Source organism: Scyliorhinus canicula, chromosome 9, assembly GCF_902713615.1.
Source record: "Scyliorhinus canicula chromosome 9, sScyCan1.1, whole genome shotgun sequence".
In the NCBI taxonomy this organism is placed as follows: domain Eukaryota; kingdom Metazoa; phylum Chordata; class Chondrichthyes; order Carcharhiniformes; family Scyliorhinidae; genus Scyliorhinus; species Scyliorhinus canicula.
In genome coordinates, this window is record NC_052154.1 from 129,065,398 (window position 1) to 129,080,417 (window position 15,020).

Consider the following 15,020-nt stretch of genomic DNA (forward strand, 5'->3'; position numbering starts at 1 on the left):
CTAATGGTTTGGAGTCGAGGATAAAGGAATAAAACCTTAGAATCTGAACCAGGCATTCAGGAGAGAAGTTAAGGCACACTTCTTCACATGAAGGGTTCTAGAAGTTTGAAATCTCTCCCACAAAAAGCAATGTTCATAAAATCATCGAATCCAAAAAAGGAGGCCATTCGTCCCTTCGAGTCTGCACCGACCCTCCGAAAGAGCAGCCTACCTAGGCCCAAGTCCCCATCTATTCCATGTAACCTAGTCACCCCACCTAACCTTTTGGACACGCAGGAGCAATTTAGCATGGCCAATGACAGATCTCAGACAAGAGGGGCTGACTGGCTGGCTTATGTTCTTGTTCCCCCTTCCCAACTGCCTACCCCAGTAGGAAGAGCTTCTCAAAGTTAATTTTTAAAACACATTTCTGTTTAAAATTTGAATGTTTTTTAAAAAAGAGTCACACAGCGGAAGAATCACAATGTCACAGTTTCTTGCTCCAGCAGCATGACACAAAGCATAGCACTTGTTAAAAGCGGAATCTATCGGCACAATGCAGTGGGAGAGGGGATAGGCCCATGGGATTTGCTCACCATAGGTCCCTGTGAAGTAGATAAGCATTAATTTGCCTTCCTTGAGAATGAGAATGTAAGATATTTCAGTGTAAAGAGAATCTGAACTGTGCGAGAGGTGACATGTTTCACAGTATCAAGAGAGTTCAGTTCACAGGGTATTTCTTCCTGTCTGGCTAGCTCCTAGTTTCTGATTCCAGCTCAGTGCTCAGTATTGCTTGTCCATTCTGTACTCCCCTTTTGTGTACCAATCCTCGGTTAAGCAACCAGCAAAGCAGAGGAAAGCGGTCAAGATCATCCCATAAACCTGCAGGGACAACAGAAACGAGCAGTTAATGTAAATATTTAAAGGTCAACTTTAAAAAAAGCTCCACCCTGTTTCCTTTCTGGTTCCTAACCTCTTAACTGTTCATTCCAGAACACAGTTTTAATGCTTCGTAATAATGAACAACTTGCTTTGTCTTGCCACCGTAAAGCTTTGCATAGTGGAACCCCTAAGTCTCTTTACTTCTTTTTATAAGTTTATAATTTGGTTTCTGTTTCTTTTTATTCTCCCTCAAAAATTGTATGGCCTCATATTTTGTGACGCTAAATTTAATCTGACACATATATGCCTGTCTCTGCCTCCCTCAAGTCTCTTAGCGTCTTTCCATAATTAATCATCTCTCTATGTTTGTGACTTCTGCAAATTTGGAGGTCTGGCTTCTGCTCCTAATCGTAAATATGTCATATAACAGTAAGGCACAGAGGGAGACCCTTTGGCCAATCGTGCTCATGCTAGAATGAGACGAGTAATGGCATCTAAGGGATATCAACAGTTACGCAACTCTGCTTTCTGTCCTCTTGCCAACTTGATGCCTTTTCTGATAGTGTTTCCCTTCATTTGAAACCTATGTGACATTCTATTAAACAACTAACTGATTTCATCAAACCTGCCCTCCTGCTAATCAGTGGGCACTCAGATTGATGACCCAGGACAGTGGGGTGCTAATAGTCTGCTTTCATGATACTATTCTGTCTCCCAATGACATGATATGATGAGACTTTTTGGCAAGTCTCCATTTTGGCTAAACATGGGGCTGGGTTTTACCCTGAGGGCAGGATCCCAACACTCCAATGTGAATTCTGGGGGATGGCCCACCTTCACTTAGCTGGCTTGACCCACTTTAATTTTTCGGGTAACACCCCTTTAATTAGAATGAGGCAGGACTTCTGTCCTTTTCCAGGAGGACTTCCCGCCGCACAGAGCTGCCAGCCAATCTGAGGCCGGCAAGCCAAGAGAGATAGCCACTGGATGTACTGCAGGAAGGCCAAGCAGGTGGCATTCAGGAAACAGACATTGTGATAGATCCAAGATCTCGCTGGGGCCAGGCTGACAAGTCTCAGCAAGAGGGAGTGAAGTTGGGCGGGGCGGGATGGCGGGGGGGGGGGGGGGGGGGGGGGGGGGGGTGCATATTGGACAGGACATGGAAGGGGATGGTCATGAAGAGGTAGAACTGTGACAGGGGGCCTCGATTGGCAGATGGGTCCAGGAAGAAGGCACCCTCCCTCCCACTTAACTGACAAGCAGCCTGCAAGGTTAAAGCTGCCGGTTACATGTTTGAGATAGGCCTCTCCCACCGCCAATTATATCAGAGCAGTGGCAGGATGAGGCCCTTAATTGGGCAAATTACCCATCTGAAGTTTGCACAGCCGCCTGTAAAATCATGGAGGTTGGGGGGGGGGGGGGGGCTGACCAATTGAAACTATGATGAGGTATGGCAATGGTTCATAGACACGGGTTTAGAACTCTCAGCTCCTTGAGCATGTTGCAACATTTAATCAGATCATGGCCAAAACAGATCAGAGCAGCTACAAAATATTTGGTTGAAACTCTAACATAAGAAGGTGAAGTTATTATTTAAGTAAGAGCAGAATTATGCTAATTGTTGGGTTTCATTCTTGCCTCAGAAATAGTAAACAAAGGCAAGAGCTACAGAAGCAGCTGATAGATACCAAATAAAACACAGAAAATGCTGGATAAACTCAGCAGGTCTGGCAGCAGCAGCGGAGAGAGAAACAGAATAAATGTTTCAAGCCCATATGACTTCTTCAGAGCTGAAGAGGGGTAGAAATGTGATGGATTAAATAGTTGGAGAGAGGGGGATATAAAAAGTGGAGCAGAATAGAAGGTCAGGGATAGGTGGGAACTAAGGAGAGATTGACAAATATGCCATGGACACAAGACAAAGGGAGTGTTAATGGTAGCATTAAAGACTAAAGAAGGTGCTGATAGTGGCATAAAGGTAAGAGAGCAGAACGTGTTAATAAGAGAGCAAAGGTCAGTGAAAGCAAAATTAAAGAACAAGTGACAGATGGCCCAACAGGTGGGGGGTTGCATTAAGACAAGCAAGGAAATGGGGTCACGATGGAGCGGAGAGTTTAAGGTGTATAGTTGTAGAACTCAATGTTGAGTTCATAAGGCTGTAATGTGCCTCATCTGAAGTCGAGGTGTTGCTCCTCCAGCTTGCGATGTGCTTTTCTGGGGCATTACAGCCAGCCTAGGATGGACATGTGGGTATGAGAGCAAGATGGTGAGTTGAAATAACAAGTGACAGAAAGGTTGGGGTCCTGCTTGCAGACTGAATAAAGGTATTCCGCAAAGCGGTCATCCGCTCTGCGTTTAGCCTCCCCAAATTAGAGGAAAATGCATTGGGAGCAGTGAATACAGTAGACCAAATTGACGGAGGTGCAAGTGAAACACTGCTTCACCTGAAATTGGCTGATAGACCACTGATTCTAATACCCGTCCTTCGCCAGACAATCAAGAGAGATCTTCCATGCAGTGCCAGCTGGGCAGAGTAGTTTATCTTAAAAGCTCTATCATGTTCCTCCTTAACAGGGAGAACTGTAAGTCAGTCAGTGTATCAAAGGTGGAAGCACTGATTTATAGCCTTCGGACACAGAAAGCTATATGGTGTGAGGGATAGATGCCAGCCTCCATAATGTGAAGAGCAGCATCTTGGATGAGGGCTTTGGGGGTGGCTTCCAAACACCCCATTGACCTTTACAGGGAGGAAAACCTGCGTAGGTTTATAATGGTTCATCAATTCAATATCACTTGTTTACACCAGGGCTTTTCAAACTGCGGGTCGTGACCCGCAGGTGGGTTGTGGGCGAGCGTCGGGAGGGTCGTGGAGCGATCGGTCGCGGCATTGCTGATCGCGGGAGAAGCATCCACAACCGGCCTTAAAAATGCCAGTCGCGACCACGTTTTAAATAGAACGGCGCACTCTTCTGGCCAGAAGTGCCGGCAGATAGCAGGTCACGTGCCCGGCACATGCACTGACATCTTATGCCCTTATGTACGTACATTCGGTGCAAAATCATGGAAGAGAGATTCCTCCAATTTCTAGCTGCAAGCAAGCAAGGCAACAGGACTGTGAAGAACTGAAGTTGGAACTGAAATCGTGAACAAAGCAGTATAAAGATGATTTCTTGAGGAATGGCTTTGTTAATTGTGCCAATGCAAATCAGGATGCGTTATATGCAGGGAAGTACTGACAAATTAAAGTTTAGAACCTTCAGAACTTCAAAGGCAGTTGAAGACTAGGCATAGTGAGTTTGAGGACAAACCTCTTGATTTTTTTCAAAGGATGCAGTGAGAACTTAAATCACCAGCTGAAGTCCTCAGCATAAATGTAACATTGAATGATAAAGCAAGTGAGGTTATGAGGACCAAGCAGGCTCACCTATCGCATTAAAGGGAAGCAAAAATGGTGTGCCGTGAAGGTTGGCCGGCGTGGGCCGTGAAGGTCGGCTGGCGTGGGCCGAGAAGGTTGGCCGGCATGGGCCGTGAAGGTTGGTTGGTTGGTTAAAGTGGGTCCCGGAAAAAAGTTTGAAAAACACTGGTTTAAATCTATTCAGAAAGTTCAACCAATTGGAAGTATTCATATTCTTCCCAATGATTTCCCTCATCTTTTCCGTCAGGTCTTGTTGGATTTATATTTCCCGCATCATTCCCTTCAGAACAAAGTTCTGTCCTCCGAACAGAACTCTCTTGTAGTGGGATCTTTCAAAATACAGTAAACTTTGTGTTCCCGAAACCCAACCAACCGGAATTCTTGAGTGACTGGAATTCCTGACAGCTTGAGGTTTTTTAAAAGCCAATTACTTTCCATGTTCAAATAATACATCATTTAAAAAAAAATAATATAACAATAGATTGTAAGTCTGCAGAATTTGTTCTGAGGATTTACATTGAAATTATCAAATTATTGGGTCAGTTTTCCTTATCGAGCCAGAGCAAAGATGTCACGCATCTTGTCTTGTGTCCAGAAAAACATGACTTCTCAAGGGCAATTAGGGATGGACAATATAGCTGGCCTAGCCAGCAAAGCCCACATGCCATAAATGAATAAAATATAAACTCCTGTGAACCACCATTTTTGATTACCTAGCTTCACCCATCTCCCCCAGCATGCTGGACAATAAAGATTTTTTTAACTGTATTCTTAATGCATCAAGAACATTCATCAAGGTGAAATTGAATTGCAGCTCTGTATTGAAATTACCGTGACAATTCCCACCAACATCGTCAGTGCTTCAACCACAGCCATGAGGCCAGTGACCCGATTCTCCATTGCCTGAAGACAATCCTAATGGATAAGACACATGATTATGAAAATTCACATCTGAATGCCACTATGGAAGAAGAGGTGCCTCCAAGTGAAAACAAAAATCACAGGTTCAACAAACCCCTCATTCATCTCTCAGCTTGACCCAGGCAACAGTCTGTGCACAAATGAGCTGCCCTCACTGGATAAAGTGGACTTGGTTATTTGTGTTAACATTCTGGTGCTCTGGGCAGCTCTCTTGCCAGGCGATGGAAGCACTGGGGCTACACTATTGGGTGGCAGTAGCCAAAAGAGGGCTGCAGGGTATCTGCTATATTTCCCAGCATGGAGGGAGGGGCACGACAGAAGTGGGGAAGAGCAGGGTGCCAGGAGTGACTTTCTTTTTAAAATTAAGGGGCAATTTACCGTGGTCAATCTACATACCCTGCACATCTTTGTGTTGTGGGGGCGGGATCAAACCCGGGTCCTCAGCACTGTGAGGCAGCAGTGCTAACCACTGCGCTACCGTGTGGCCCGGTGCCAGAAGTGACAAAGCTCAGAGAAGTCCATACGCTATTTTGGATGTGTTCAGATGGCTGCCTTTACAGGAAGTCTCCTAATCCCATTTGTGCCCATGGTCCTCACTGCTGCACTTCGAGTCAAGAATTTCCAGCTCAACTTTGCAGCGGTGGCACAGTGGTTAGCACTGCTGCCTCACGGCGCCGAGGCCCCAGGTTCGATCCCAGCTCTGAGTCACTGTCCGTGTGGAGTTTGCACATTCACTCCGTGTTTGCGTGGGTTTCGCCCCCACAACCCAAAGATGTGGGGCGCGATTCTTCGCCCCCCACGCCGGGTGGGAGAATAGCGGGAGGGCCTCCCGACATTTTTCACGCCCTCCCGCTATTCTCAACCCCCCCACGCCCGGCCCCCACCACGAATCGCCGCTCGCCGTTTTTTACGTCGAGCGACGATTCTCTGAGGCCGATGGGCTGAGCGGCCGAGCCTTCACGGCCGCTTCAACATGGCAGCAAACACACCTGCTTGCTGCCCGTTTGGGGCATCTGGGGGCCCGATTGGCATGGCCGTGCCAAGGGGGGCATAGGCCCGCGATCGGTTGGCACCGATCGCAGGCCGTACGTCTGTAACGGACGCACTCTTTTCCCTCCGCCGCCCCGCAAGACCAAGCCGCCACGTCTTGCGGGGCGGCTGAGGGAAAAGACGGCAACTGCGCATGCGCGGGTTGGTGTTGTCCAACCTGCGCATGCGCGGCTGACGTCATCGGCCGCGTTGGGCACTGGGGGTCCACCATCTCCCCCTACCCCCAGTGCCCAACTCCCACTTGTTGATACCGGCACCAATTCATGCCCACGAGACGCTTGCCTATCAGGGATGGAGCATCGCGGAGGGGTGGATGATGAAGTGTCCAACCCGCAAATGATATTCAAATCCATGCCAATACCAGCATGGGTGCAACCTTCGATCTTGGCGACAGCGAGGGACCAGAGCATGATGCCGGAATCGGCGCTGGGCGAAAACGGATTATTTCCATTTTGTGCGATTTTCCGCCTGATCAGGATTCTCGCTTCGAGCATGGCCAAGCGGAGAATCCAGCCCATGTGGCTGGATTCTCTGGTCCCCCAGCTGCGTGTTATTCAGTGGCGTGTCCGTTCGCTGGCGACGGGATTCTCTGTTCCTGCCACTTGTCAATGGGATTTCCCATTGAAGCCACCCCCTACTGCCGGGAAACCCATGGACGGAGTTGCGCTGCTGGCAGGAACAGAGAGTTCCTACGGCCGGCCATTTCCTGCCAAGATCCACATATTCAAATGATCTATATACATACTGGGCGGGATTGGCCGACCCTGCGCTGGGTCGGAGAATCACCGGAGGGCTGCACGAATTGCGCCACGCTGCCCCGACACGATTCTCCGCAGAGCGGAGAATTGGCGCCATTGGGGCCGGCGTGGAGCCGGTCGGGGGCCGCTCTACGGGGCACCTCCGCGATTCTCCAGCCTAAATGGGCCGAGCGGCTGTAAAAAAAAACGAGACCCGCTGGCGCCGTTCTAACCTGCTCTGAGCCAGCGGGACCTCGGCATTGAAGGGTCCGGGGGCGGCCTGTGGGGGGGGTAGGGGGGCCTCCGATGTGGCCTGGCCCGCAATTGGGACCCACCGATCGGCGAACCGGCCTCTCTGTCTCCCGGCCTCTTTTTCTCCGCGTGGCGCCTGTACTCCTGCGCCATGTAGGGTCGGGGTCGGCGTGGGTGTGGTGAATTATATGCATCGTAATTCACACTGTATTGCCTTGCGTTGTATTGTGTCCTTGTGGGCTCTGTATGTGAGCCATTGCGCGGCTCTGCCCATAGGGGGAGATGAGGAGTTTGTACTGGGCTCCACCCATGGCTCCGCCCATGGCTCCTCCCACTAACCGGAAGTATAAAGTACTGCAGCCGTAAGCCTGCTCTCAGTTCCTCTGTTCGCAGGCTGGCTTAGTTGTAAGACTATTAAAACCAGTTTACTTCCAATCGTGTGTCTAGTGAATTGATGGTCACATCAATTTAATAGTATTAGAAAACTTGAAGAAAACTACTATGGAATCAGCCCTCAAACCTGATCGACTAGAACTCGACCCGCAGGCTGCAGAGGCGAAGGAACTCTTTCTACACTGGGTCCGATGTTTCAAGGCCTACCTGACTGAATCAAGCACTTCCGAAACTACAGAGGAGCAAACTCAGCCTATTGCACGCAAGGGTGAGCCATCGTATCTCTACACAACTTAATTGTACCACTTCATATACTGAGGCCCTGGCCATGCTCGACTGAATGTAAGTGCGACCCATCAACGAGGTCTACGCGCGGCACATTTTCACGACCTGCCGCCAGTGCCCCGCGGAGTCGCTGGAAGACTTTTTGCGCGATTTAAAAGCCCTTGGTTGGGACTGCAATTTTCAGGCTGTAACAGCCGCCTAGCATATGGAGCTCGCTGTCCGTGATGTATACGTTGCAGGGCTCAGGTCCAACTATGTGCGCCAATGATTGCTTGAGAAAGGGCCCCAGAACTTGGAGGACACTGTAGAGTTAGCTACAACCATGGAGGGCTCGTTCGCAGTTTGAACTTATTCCCCGCGGACCAAGTGACCCCATCGTGGGCCCCCGACCAGCGACTGCCCCAGGCCTGCGCCGCGCGGCCACCCACCCACTATGCAGCACCAGCGTGCCATTTTTGTGGACAGCCCCAACACCCACTGCAGCACTGCCCGGCCCGCAATGCGACCTGCAGCAGCTGCGGTCGCAAAAGACACTATGCGCGAGTATGCCTAGCCAAGTCGAAAACTCCAAACTCCCCCGCAGTCCAGAGCACTCGCCTCCCAAACTCACAGGCCCGCAGGCCCCGTAATGCTGCAGCGTCTGCCGACTCCGCCCCCACCCGACATGTGCGACTCACGGGGGCCGCCATCTTGGACGCCATCTTCCTCGCTGCCCGCCACGTGCGATCCACGGGGGCGGCCATCTTGGGCTCCATCCTCTCGAGCCTCCGAACCTCATCCCGACGACTACGACCTCAGCGGACAGTCATCACGGGGCCACTCCAGCACAGCTGATCGCGCCGCCGACTACCCGCAATTCAGCGCAGTCACATTGGACCAGTCGCGTCCGAAACACCTCCCGAACTCGATGATGACCGTTAAAATCAACGGGTACAGGACACCGTGCCTCTTCGACTCCGGGAGCACCGAGAGCTTCGTACACCCTGAACTGGTAAGACGCTGTTCGCTCCCTATCTTCCTTGCATGGCAAACTATCTCCCTCGCTTCGTGCTCACACTCTGTCCACATACAAGGGCGCACCGTCGTGACCCTAACGATTCAGGGCACCAGCTACTCTAATTTCCAGCTATACGTACTCCCCGAACTCTGCGCCCCACTCTTACGTGGACTCAGGTTCCAGGTCGGGGTCGCCCCTGGGCCAGGAGGTGAGGGGCTTTGTACTTGTGAGGCCTTCAAGCCATCTTTAAATAGTGTGGCGACCCATAACAAGGGCAGCCACAGCTTCAGCTGTGGATTGTGGGGGGGGGGGGGGGGGGGGATTTTGTGAATTTGAGGGGTGATAGGCGGAACTGATGCCAAGATAGAGGTTATGACCCTTGCAGCTTGTTGGAGGTGTGTTGGTCTTCTTCCGACATTGGACGGAGGTCCTCCTGGTCATGCTGCCTGCACTGACAGCCGCTATCACTGCCTCCCAGGCGGCATTGCTGACCCTGCTGCTGGTCCTCTGACACCATCGGGGGAACAGGATGACACAGGGCCGGCATTCGAACCCAGGCCGTAGGCAGCAATACTGACCATTGCGCCACCCTTATACCTGTAATCTTGGACAGAGCACCGATTGTTGTCTATAATCCTAGACAAGATCGTTACTATTCTCTTTAGTTGCAACCCTAGTCATACCTTTAGCGGAGCACCTTCTGCAAAGCATGTTTCATTCTCAACACTGCTGTAGTGGCTGAATGTTGAGTTTTTTCCACAGCAAAGAAACTGTAAGAAAATAGAGAAGAGATAGTTTAATTAGCAACACCTCACAAAAAAAACTGCACTGGGGAATCTCGCAATCTGTGCTAAACAAAAATAAGAATTTGCATTGTGACCTAATTCTGTGTTTAAATTGATACTAGAAGGGCAGCACAGTGCCACATTCCACATTGGTTAGCACTGCTGCCTCACAGTGCAGATCACCATGCCAAGGTGATTTTCAGGTTGCCCAGGGCTGGAAGGGGCAGACCAGGCATGGAACTCCCATGCTGCGGGTTTCCGGACCTGGTGTGCTATTCTGTATGCTGGTTGTCTTTTTTTCCAGATTTTGAAGCCTGGACTATGGCGACGATGAACAATGCTACAACCGGTTGGATGGAGGGGAAGAGGAGTTTGCTGCCTGCTGCCAGTTGCTAGCAGGGGAGAGAGAGCAAAGAGTTTGCTTGTCTGCAGCTGCCATGCCTGAGACTTGTATTTGTTACTGGCTGCCTTTCTGCTTATTGGCTTGGATTGGAGAGAGGAGTGGATTTGGTTGGCCGAGCTGAAAATGGAGGAGAACGGACTTGCTTTTGCAGTTTTCGACTGGATGGTGTCCGGAGACCAGATGCCGGGACTGTGAGAGCAGCAGGGCGGTGGCTCAATTGACTATGTGTACTGATGTTAATTTTGTTTCATTGTTGGGGGATTGTATGGTTATTATTGTATTTTTGCTGGTTATTGTTATTTTGGGCCTAGCGGCTGGGACCTTGCCAGTTGCGTCCTCCTGCTGCTGGGGGTTGAGGGGTCCCTCCCGGTGCTAGTGAGGGGGAGGGGTGTTCTCTCTCTCTCCCCTCAACCGTGCGCTCCCTGTCCTATTCCGGTGGACTGTGCTGCTTGTAGGTGCCTTTTCACTGGCGTGGAGCTGTTGCTGGAGCCACGGAGGGTGTGGGAGGGGAGCATGCACTGGCTTGAGTGTTAGCGGTTTGCTTTGTACTTAATTGTCTGTTGGGTTTCTTGTTCTGTATTCTGTCTTGCTTTTTTTGGTAAAGGGAATTCTCTCTCTCTCTACCGCCATGCCCCGTATATGTGTGTGTCCTTTTTTGGTGATCTGTGCTGCTCGTTTGGGAACCTTTTCCCCGATGTGGGGCTGCTTGTGGGGGGGGGGGGGGGGGGGGAAGAAAGGAGAGGAGGAGGGGTTGCTGTGGCGGGGGGTTGCTATGTGTTTACTTGAGAGCTGGTGGTTTTGTTTTTGGTGTCTTGTGAATGTTTTTAACTTATTGCTGATTTTTTTTGTATTCTAGAGTTGTCAATAAACTCAGAATGCCACAAAGACTGCAGAGTTGACATGTCATCCATCAGCCATTCATCCGAACACTAATTCAGGACAGTCAGACTTTCCTGACAAGCAGAGTTGAACTTCCACAGTGCTGCCTGAGTGTGGGGTTCAACTCACACTGCAGTCATCCCCCATCAGTGAGAAGGTCCTCATGCCTCATGAGGCAGAGACGTACCTCATTCCCGAGTCCCCCACTCTGCCCTTGCAGCCTGGCCTCTCGTGGAACCACACCCGAGAACCTCACAAACACCCCAGTGCTGACCCTCCCACCCACATTCCACAAAGGAACGGCGCTCCCTCAGTGGCGATTTTCACACAAGCCCAGCAAAGAGGACACAGGAAATGCAGCCTGCAAGCCAGCCTTCAAACCCCTTTAAAGCAAGTGTCACCCAGACATGAAAGGTAGGTAAGGCCTGCCAGCGACCTCTAACCCTGAGTTCGTGTTACTGAAGCTCAGCCCAGGCCCTGAGTTGAACTTATCAGTGCCCCCTCAAAATCTCCGGTGCCCCTTGAGCTTTCAACACCCTGGTGGGCGATGGTTGCCTGAGCACTCATCTCTGAAATCCTCCTTGGAGGTGAGGTTGCCAGGGTCACGTAAAGCTGTTGCAAATGGAGCTGCCGTGATATCACACTGGCACCTGCTGAATATTCAATGAGGGGTGGGGGATGTCCCCTAGTGAGTGCTGGCGAACGACATGTTAATGTATTAAAATGAGGACCCCGGGCTCCCGCGGCATGTTTCGTGTTATTCCACCAGAGAAGGGGGTTAAAAATCAGAAATTGCAATCTGACCCGAGAGATTTCCGCTTTTCCAATTCTCTCTGGATTTTGCCATTGCCGATCCAATGCTGGTTAGGGCGGGCTCAAAATCACTCCCCGTATCCCGTGAAAGAATACATTTTAAAAAATAAGTTTTTAATTCAGTATTGACACATGATTAGTTTACTATTTTGATCTGATTAATCCTTCATCTGAGGTTAGGTGAGCTGCTATGTATTCTACATTTGGTATTAGAGCTATTTTATCGATCTCAATGAGGAAGCACTGAAATAAATACAGACGGTAATGTTACTATGTGACTGCATCACCTAATAAAGGATTTTCTGTGAATTAAAAAAGAGCCTCTGGGAATAAAAAAGTCTCCCTTGAGAAAATCTGAAAAGGAGCCCTTGAAGAAAATTATTTTGATCCCCTGCCCCACAGGGTGAGGCATTGAAGGCTCCATTCCCACCCCAGAGCCTGCAATCAAATGAAAATCAATGCCTTGTTCTTTTAAATTGTTAGCCTCCCTTTAAAGTTGCACCTTGTTAGGGCAGCACGGTGGAGCAGTGGTTAGCATTGCTGCCTCACGGCACCGAGGTCCCAGGTTCGATCCCGGCTCTGGGTCACTGTTCGTGTGGAGTTTGCACATTCTTCCCGTGATTGCGTGGGTTTCACCACCACAACCCAAAGATGTGCAGGGTAGGTGGATTGAACACGTAAAATTGCCCCTTAATTGGAAAAAAATGAATTGCTGCACTAAATTTATTTTTAAAAGTTACACCTTGTTGAATGAGGCATAACTGGGTTTTTTAACAACGTACTTAGTTCATAATTGCTGCTGTAAAATGCCTCAGGCCTTGGAAAGCCAATTTTATATTTGTGAAATATAAAATTCCTTAATTAATTAATTTTTAAAAATCACACTTTTGAAATGTACATATTTTAAGGTTAATTCATGATATTTCAACTTCTACCTTAACTCCATTTTGCAATAATTTATTTTGTGCTCTGTAAAATCGTATTAAAGTTGGAAAATTCAGTACATTTTGATGTGTTAGGCAGGTTGGTTCGTTGTGGACTGCACTCAATGCAGGGAAGTTAGAAACAGACGTCTAACACTGGAGAAGATCCAACACTATTTTATTCAACTATAGAACTGCTATACATATTCAGCTGTGGGTCGACACTATACTGATCTGACTGGTGACCTTGTAGTAGCCTGACCAGACTTACTAGCTACCGCATGGTGTTTGCACTTACTAGCTCGTGGACTCTGACTGTCTCAGTAGCTGGGTCCAGAGAGAGCAGGAAACCTAGTGCCCTCTGGCTTTATAGTGGTAGTGTCCTGTCTGGTGATTGGCTGTACTGTGTTGTATGCTTACTGGTCATCCTATGTGGCAATCACTGCCTGTCTGCATCTCATTATATACATGAGTGGATATTATGATATCTCCCCCCTTTCTTTTCTAGTTAAATAAATAATGAGGTATGTATACGTATATATATATATATGCCTGACGATATACAAATGTGCTTGAACAAATGTATACACATGGGAAGGTGTCGATAGTGCAGATACATGGTAAACAAAGCAATATTTTCAAAGGTTAAATCGATGAATTCAGTCACAAAATTTACAGAAGTCCAGTCCACAGATTCAGTCTTTGTGGCGGGCGCCGGATTCTTGTCGATCGCCGCAGAGGTGGATCAGGAGCCGCCTGCACGTGGATAGGTGGGATCGCTGCCATCGCGGTGGTCGCGTGGGCCGGCAGGATCGCTGGCAGATCAGTGGCCTCGTGGCAGGGTGTGTCCGGAGGAAGTATGATGGCCGGTGGAGCACTGCAGTCAGGTGGTGGGCGTAGAACTCTTCACAATGCCCATCTGTTGCGCCATAGCAGGGAGCCATCAGCCATGCGGTCAAGGAAAGACCTTGGGGCAACTTGTTTGACAACAACAGCTGTGGCTGACCAGCCGCCCTCAGGCAACTGGATGCGAACATGATCGGCTGGAGCCAGCTCGGGTAGATCCGTGGCATGAGCATCATATGTGGCCTTCTGTTGGGCCCGGGACTGCTGCATTTTTTGTAAAACCATGAGGTGGTCAAGGTCTGGAACATGGATGGCTGGATCTGTGGTCCTCAGAGTGCAATTCATGAGCATCTGCACTGGAGACAACCCAGTGGACAGTGGGGTTGCCCTGTATGCCAGCATTGCCAGGTTGAAGTCGGAGCCTGAGTCTGCAGCTTTGCACAGCAACCGCTTGACAATATGGACCCCTTTCTCGGCCTTCCCGTTTGATTGCGGGTAGTGGGGACTGGAGGTAACGTGATGGAAGTTGTAGGACTGTGCAAAATCAGACCATTCCTGACTGTAAAAACATGGACCGTTGTCGCTCATTACCATGAGCGGTATCCCGTGCCTGACAAACGTTTCTTTGCAGGCTTTGATGACCGCCTTTGATGTGAGGTCGGACAGTTTCACCACTTCTGGGTAACTGGAGAAGTAGTCGACCAGAAGTACGTAGTCACGCCCCTTGGCGTGGAAAAGGTCTGCACCTACTTTGGATCACGGAGAGGTCACAATCTCGTGTTGTTGCAGTGTTTCCTTGGGTTGAGCCGGTTGAAACTTCTGACAGGTGGGGCAGTTGAGGACCTTGTTGGCAATGTCCTGGTTAATGCCTGGCCGACAAACTGCCTCCCGAGCTCTGCGTCGGCATTTCTCGACTCCAAGGTGACCCTCATGGAGTTGACCCAGCACCATAGCCTGCATGCTCTGAGGAATAACGATCCTGCCGAGTTTCAGAAGGATTCCCTCCACAACCTCAGCTCGTCTTTCACGTTAAAGAATTGGGGACATTGTCCCTTCTGCCAGCCATGGGTAAGGTGCTGCATCACACGCTGCAGTAGAGGATCCTTGGCCGTTTCCTCATGAATTTGGACCAACCGTTCGTCAGAGGCTGGGAGGTTGGTGGCACACAATTGCACTTGCACTTCTATGTGGCAGATGAAGTCACCTTGTTCACACGGTGTGGTGATGTACCGGGATAGGGCATCTGTGATGATCAGCTCTTTGCCTGGCGTGTAGGCAAGTTCGAAGTCATAGCGGCGGTGTCGAAGAAGAATTCGCTGCAACCAAGGTGTCATGTCATTTAAATCCTTCTGGATTATGTGGACTGGAGGCCTGTGGTCTGTTTCCACCATGAATTTCGGCAGGCCGTAAACGTAGGCATGAAACTTGACTATTCCTGTCAGGAGACCCAGACACTCCTT

General features: G+C 49.6%; 1 protein-coding gene across 1 annotated transcript in view; it reads right to left on the reverse strand.

Moving 5' to 3' along the window:
- Window positions 1-410: 410 nt before the first annotated feature.
- The window catches only part of LOC119971679 (tetraspanin-32-like), a 109,080-nt gene continuing 94,470 nt past the window's right edge, over window positions 411-15,020 (reverse strand). The window contains exons 6-8 of the mRNA XM_038807562.1: window positions 9,595-9,681; window positions 5,108-5,191; window positions 411-861 (exon numbers count right to left, since the gene is read on the reverse strand). Coding sequence (XP_038663490.1) covers window positions 763-861; window positions 5,108-5,191; window positions 9,595-9,681 — 270 coding nt within the window. The 3' untranslated portion in view covers window positions 411-762. The remainder of the gene's footprint in view (window positions 862-5,107; window positions 5,192-9,594; window positions 9,682-15,020) is intronic.